Source organism: Tupaia chinensis, unplaced genomic scaffold, assembly GCF_000334495.1.
Source record: "Tupaia chinensis unplaced genomic scaffold, TupChi_1.0 Scaffold000294_1, whole genome shotgun sequence".
NCBI classification, from domain to species: domain Eukaryota; kingdom Metazoa; phylum Chordata; class Mammalia; order Scandentia; family Tupaiidae; genus Tupaia; species Tupaia belangeri.
The window spans coordinates 402,340-407,297 of record NW_006159779.1 but is presented as its reverse complement, the minus strand read 5'-3'; the positions used below and the strand labels follow the sequence as shown (position 1 = coordinate 407,297).

Here is a 4,958-nt window from a genome sequence, read left to right as displayed (position 1 = left end):
TGTCAGGATCCTGGGCATGCATAGGCATGCCTGTGTGCGTTTCCAGTCTCCAGGGCCGGGACTTGAACTCTGGTTGGCTACGGGGGATCTGGCTTCCTGTGTGCAGTGCTTCAACACCGTGCTATAGGAGCAGCCCTAGAAAATACATTCTTTTAAAAAACGAGCCCACATGGACACTGCTAATTCAGTTCAGCACAGGTTTCCGCCTCATCTTACATTCTGTGTCTTACTCACAGTGGAACCTTGGCTCTAAAAGTGTATTTGCTCTTTATCGGGTAACACACAAAAATAGCTCCAGAATTACCTCTCTCGACTACCAACCTGCTAAGTAAATCCTAGATTTCTGTGCCATCGCTTTTGTCTATCAGATGTGCCCACAAGGGTGTGTAGTCAGAGTTCTGAATTAATGCCGTTCCCTTGGAGTAGTCACGTCACTGACTTGATGTCAGTTTTTTTCCTGTCTGTATTCAGTTTTCGAGTTTCAGCTTTCTATTTAGTACTTTAAATTTGGTTTGATTTGATATTATTAACTTTCAAATGTAGAGCATTTACATGGCTCAAAGTCAAAAGCCTCAGGGTTTGCTTCTTCGACCCCTTGAAAGCTGTGGGGCTGCCCGCACCCCTGCACGCCGGCAGGCACCCGTTTCTTGTCCTTGTGTTTTTCTGCAAAGCCATGCACACACACGTCCCTTCCCTTTGCTCCTGGCAGGAGCGGGGGCTTGTTCCGCGTACCCTTTCCCACGCCTTGCTTCCTTTAACTTGCTGCCCTGTTCCGGGAAGCGCTGTGCTGCCACCTGCGTTTGCAGTTTGCTCCGACCTCGGTGCTCTGTCGGGTGTTCCTGGCTGGTTCACCAGTTTCCGGTGGATGGGCGTCTGAGTGTGGCTAGTATTTTTATATCGCCAACGATGCCGTAGTGAATAACTTTCCACCAATGTCGAAGAGACCAGAGTTGTTATTATTATTATTATTATTTAATTGCTGTGTGCTCACCAGAGAGACACAGGTGAAAGGAGAAAACACCCTCCAGTGGGGTGCTGTTCTGCTATGACCCCTCCTCCATTTCCCTGCCCTGTCGGGATTTGGGGCTTGCACGCACATGCACCTGGTGTTTTTCCAGCTGCTGGGTTCAGGATTTGAGCCCCTGTTGGCCATGTGGGATCCAGTTCCCTTAACCTCTAGTCCATGGGGACGGCCTCTCCCAGAAAGCTGGAGTTCTTGACTTCAGATTTCTGAGCTTCCTCCTTGCAGTTTCCACGTATCGAGGGAGAGAAAGGACTCCCCAGCTCTGGAGCCTTCCCTCTGGCCTCCCAGGTTGGTCTTCTCTGTGGCTACGTCCTCTTTTCTGGACCATTCTTGTCAATGTGCCAACATACTGTAATGTTGTCATTAAAAAGAGAAAAGGAGCCCTCCCTGCTGCGACACTCCAGGGTGTCACTCAAACGTGTGGGCCATTGGATGTGGCACTGAAGGGTCCCTAGTGGCCTGGATGGGAAGGATTTTGGCCACATGTGGGGGTGACCTTCTGTGCATTTGAGCGAGGAGGAAAAGGTAAGGCCTGGAGACTATGGTTGCAGACAGGCCCCACCCCCTTTAAATTTAAATTCTATTTATTCCCTCCATGAAAGAGAGAGAGAGAACCCCCAACTAGAACCAGGTGCCGTGACCCACCCCAGCCTCAGCTAGCCTGATCACAGCCGTGCACACCAGATGTACTCGAGGAGGCCCAGGATGCGTACCCAGGACGTTCCCACGTGGGTCAGGTTGAGCTACTGCCGCACCTCCGCCGGTCACCTCACTGAGGTGGCACCCGTGCAGCCCTGAGCGCAGTAGTGGTGGCTGGGAGGATAAAAGGCGAAAGAAGGAGAAAGTAAGAGCTGTCTGGCGTTGTTCCCCGTGGGACCCCGGGAGACCCCCGCCAACGGGAACATGGTAGACCTAGTGGACGCAGTCAGTGGGCAGTCCTTCTGTCTCACTGCCTGCGAAGACTGTGGGCTCTGGCGGCAGAAAGCACAGAACGGGTGAGTGAGAGTCTGTGAGTGGGTGGACCTTGGCCCACCCGGAGACCCCAGCGGGGCCCAGCCGACTGGAGCAGTCGTCAGTCCTCACAATGCCCTCAGATGTTTTCAGGGTCCCCGGGGCCCCTGCGGGGCGGCCTCGAGGACTTGTCCTTCGCACCTTGGGATCACACAGCTCTCAGAGGTCAACAGTAGATGCCACCCCCCACCTCTGGCATGGGGGCAGGAGGTCCACTGTCTGGAGTGTCCTTTTTCACTAATTTCCGCCCTTTGGTGGGTCTCACAGGCAAGCCCTGTCCTGACTGAAGGGCCTCCTAACAGACTGCCCTGGAGAGTCACTGCTTCGGTGAGGGGTCAGGTGTCCTCCACAGCGGGGCGACTCCTACAAGAGGTTGGTGGGCTGGGCGAGGCTACCTGGGACGCAGCTGCAGGGTGGCAGTGGGTTAGGGGTCAGGGAGTGCTGTTCAGGAGAGTGACAGAATGCAGGTGGGGTGTGCTCCCTGGAGGGGTTCCCCTGGGGGCTGGGCTCCCTACCCGTGGAGTAGGGACAGCTGACCCTGGAGCGCAGGAGTGCAGCGTCCACAGCTACCTGGACTGTGGCTGTGGTGTGTCCTCTACCAGACCCTGGCTTCCCCCGGGGCATGAGAGCTTAGTGTTCATGGAGCTCATAGACCTTCTCGTCTGGGAGGAAACCCGCTGGGATTACGGGGAAGGGGAGCTGTGTCACATGACTCGCTCTGAAGGACAGAGAGATGCCTGAACCCACATCATTTGCCCTCCTTCAGCTGGTCCTTGAGAAGTACATTAGTAAGAAGGGATTTGATGTTTGTTTTAGTCATTCAGTCGTTCAGTCATTTCTCTGCTGAACGCATGTTCATCGGCCTCCCATGACCAGTGTGGGCCTCAGCTCCGGAGACGCACTGTCCCCACAGTGTGGGTATCAGGCGAGGGTCCCCCTTCCTCCCCAGCCCCTCACACGTTCTAGTAGAGGGAAGGCAGGGAAGTACGACAGGGTGGAAGGTTCAACCTGAAACATAAAGAGACGCTCAAAGAGAGTGGTGGGACTTGGCAGAAGAGAGCGTGCGGGGTGTGGGGCGAGGAGCGGGCGTCACGGGCACCCCCGGGGAAGGTGCCATCTGAGCAGTGAGGGCTCTGAAGCCAGAGGAGCCTGCTGTGTTGAAGGAGCCGTGGGAGGCTGGGCTGGGGGTGTGGGTGGCGGTGAGGGAGGGAGCAGGTCACGACAAGAGCCCGGGAAGACAATGGCCACATCGGGTCCAGCCGTGCTAGACAAAGGCTTTTATTCCAGGCGACAGTGGAGGCCCCTGCAGGTTTGAGCAGGGCTGTGACGCAGTGTGAGCTAGCATTTTAAAAGGTCACTGGGGCTTCTGGGTGCAGGATGTTAGGGAGAAAGGGCAGGAGTTGGAGCCGAGAGATCGATGGACGCATCACAGCAGCCCAGGTGGCAGACGGCACGGCTCGGACCTGGGTGGGAGTGAGGCTGGGAGATATTCCGGAGGCGAAAGCTCCGTGAGGAATCAGGCCCATGTCTGGGTTCACGGCCTGGGCACCTGGTAGGTGAGGAGACCCTGAGGAGTAGCGCGGGGGTTGCCACGTGGCGTCGAGGTGCCTGTCCGAGGTGCCGCAGGCGTCTAGGGCCCAGGCTGCGGGCGGCATGGAGATGGCTCGTTACCTGGCTGAATCGCGATGGGCAGAAGTGAGCGTCTGTGTTAACCAGGATTGCTCCATAATCGCCAGTGTATTACAGAAGGTGTCGGGTCAGACACTGGTGCCTCACATGGCAGTGTCCGTGCAGCGTTCTCCACTGTCACGGGCTAGGACCTCCCGAGGTCTTTGAAATGCTCGTTTGTGAAGATGGACACTCGCTTTCAACCCAGAAGGCTGGAGGGGCACATTGACCTCCGGCTGGTGCTGTCCGCAGGGACGCTGTCGCTGGGCAGCTGCCCCTGGGCCGCTGGCTTTCCTTCCTTTCTGAGTGTGACTGGCTATAGTCCAGGCTGAGTTCCTCCTTGATTCGGAGACTCGGCCATTGGTGACGATGCTCCGTTATTGAAGCCGTCCCTCAGGCGGGTGCTTCGCTCACCTGGTATTTTTTCAAGCTTTCTGTTCCGGGACATGAATCCTGAAGTTGGACATGTGGGATCCTGCCACTCTAACCGCCATGCTGTGAGCTGGCCCTGGAGTAATTTCCTAAGGAATGCAGATGCCCTGAAAGTTGGCTTCCTTGGCTCAACACTACAAAACTCCTCCATGACTGCATGATAATCGGTCCACTGTGGGGACCTCGTTCCAGCCAGTGAGCGGATTCTGAGTCCGTCCAGCTGCTCTGACCTTTGCCCTGTGCTCGCCTTCTCATTGCAGAGAACCTGGCGGACTGCAAGCTGAACGTGGCCGAGGTGACGCAGTCCGAACTTGGGCAGAAACAGAAGTTGCAGACGGTGCTAGAAGCCGTGCATGACCTGCTGCGGCCCCACGGCTGGGCGCTCCGGTGGACCGTGGACTGTGAGTCGGCGGGGGCTGGGGGCACGTGAGCCGCTCTCTCATCTTCAGATGTTACCAACACGTCTGGCCTGGCATCCTCAACACCCTCTGCCCGCTGCTCCTTGCAGCTGGGGAGCAGTGGGTTATTCTCCCGTGCTTCGGGGGGAAGGTTGTTTCTGGTGGGTAGATCGGGAGACTCGGAGAGGCAACGAGAGCCCAGCTGGGGTTCCCCCTAGCCGCCTGTGGCACCCTCACCAGTGAGCTGCTCCCCTGGTGGCCCCCAGGCCAGGCCTGGGGCACGTCGGCATTAGGATGTTATTTTGGTATCACACTTAGCTCCAGCCATAACATGAGCCCAGAAAGTGAAAAATGGAACCCAGAGCTGCTGGAACGTCCTCCAGTGTCCTGTCCACACCTCCCCAGCTGGGCTGTGGCTCCCCAGC

At 56.8% G+C, this 4,958-nt stretch overlaps 1 protein-coding gene across 2 annotated transcripts in view; it reads left to right on the top strand.

Annotated features, from left to right (window-relative positions):
- The window catches only part of PARVB (parvin beta), an 85,351-nt gene that overhangs the window by 52,482 nt on the left and 27,911 nt on the right, over positions 1 to 4,958 (top strand). For both annotated transcript variants that reach the window (XM_006150663.3, XM_014588672.1), the window contains one exon: positions 4,396 to 4,536. In XM_006150663.3, the coding sequence (XP_006150725.2) occupies positions 4,396 to 4,536 (141 nt within the window). The remainder of the gene's footprint in view (positions 1 to 4,395; positions 4,537 to 4,958) is intronic.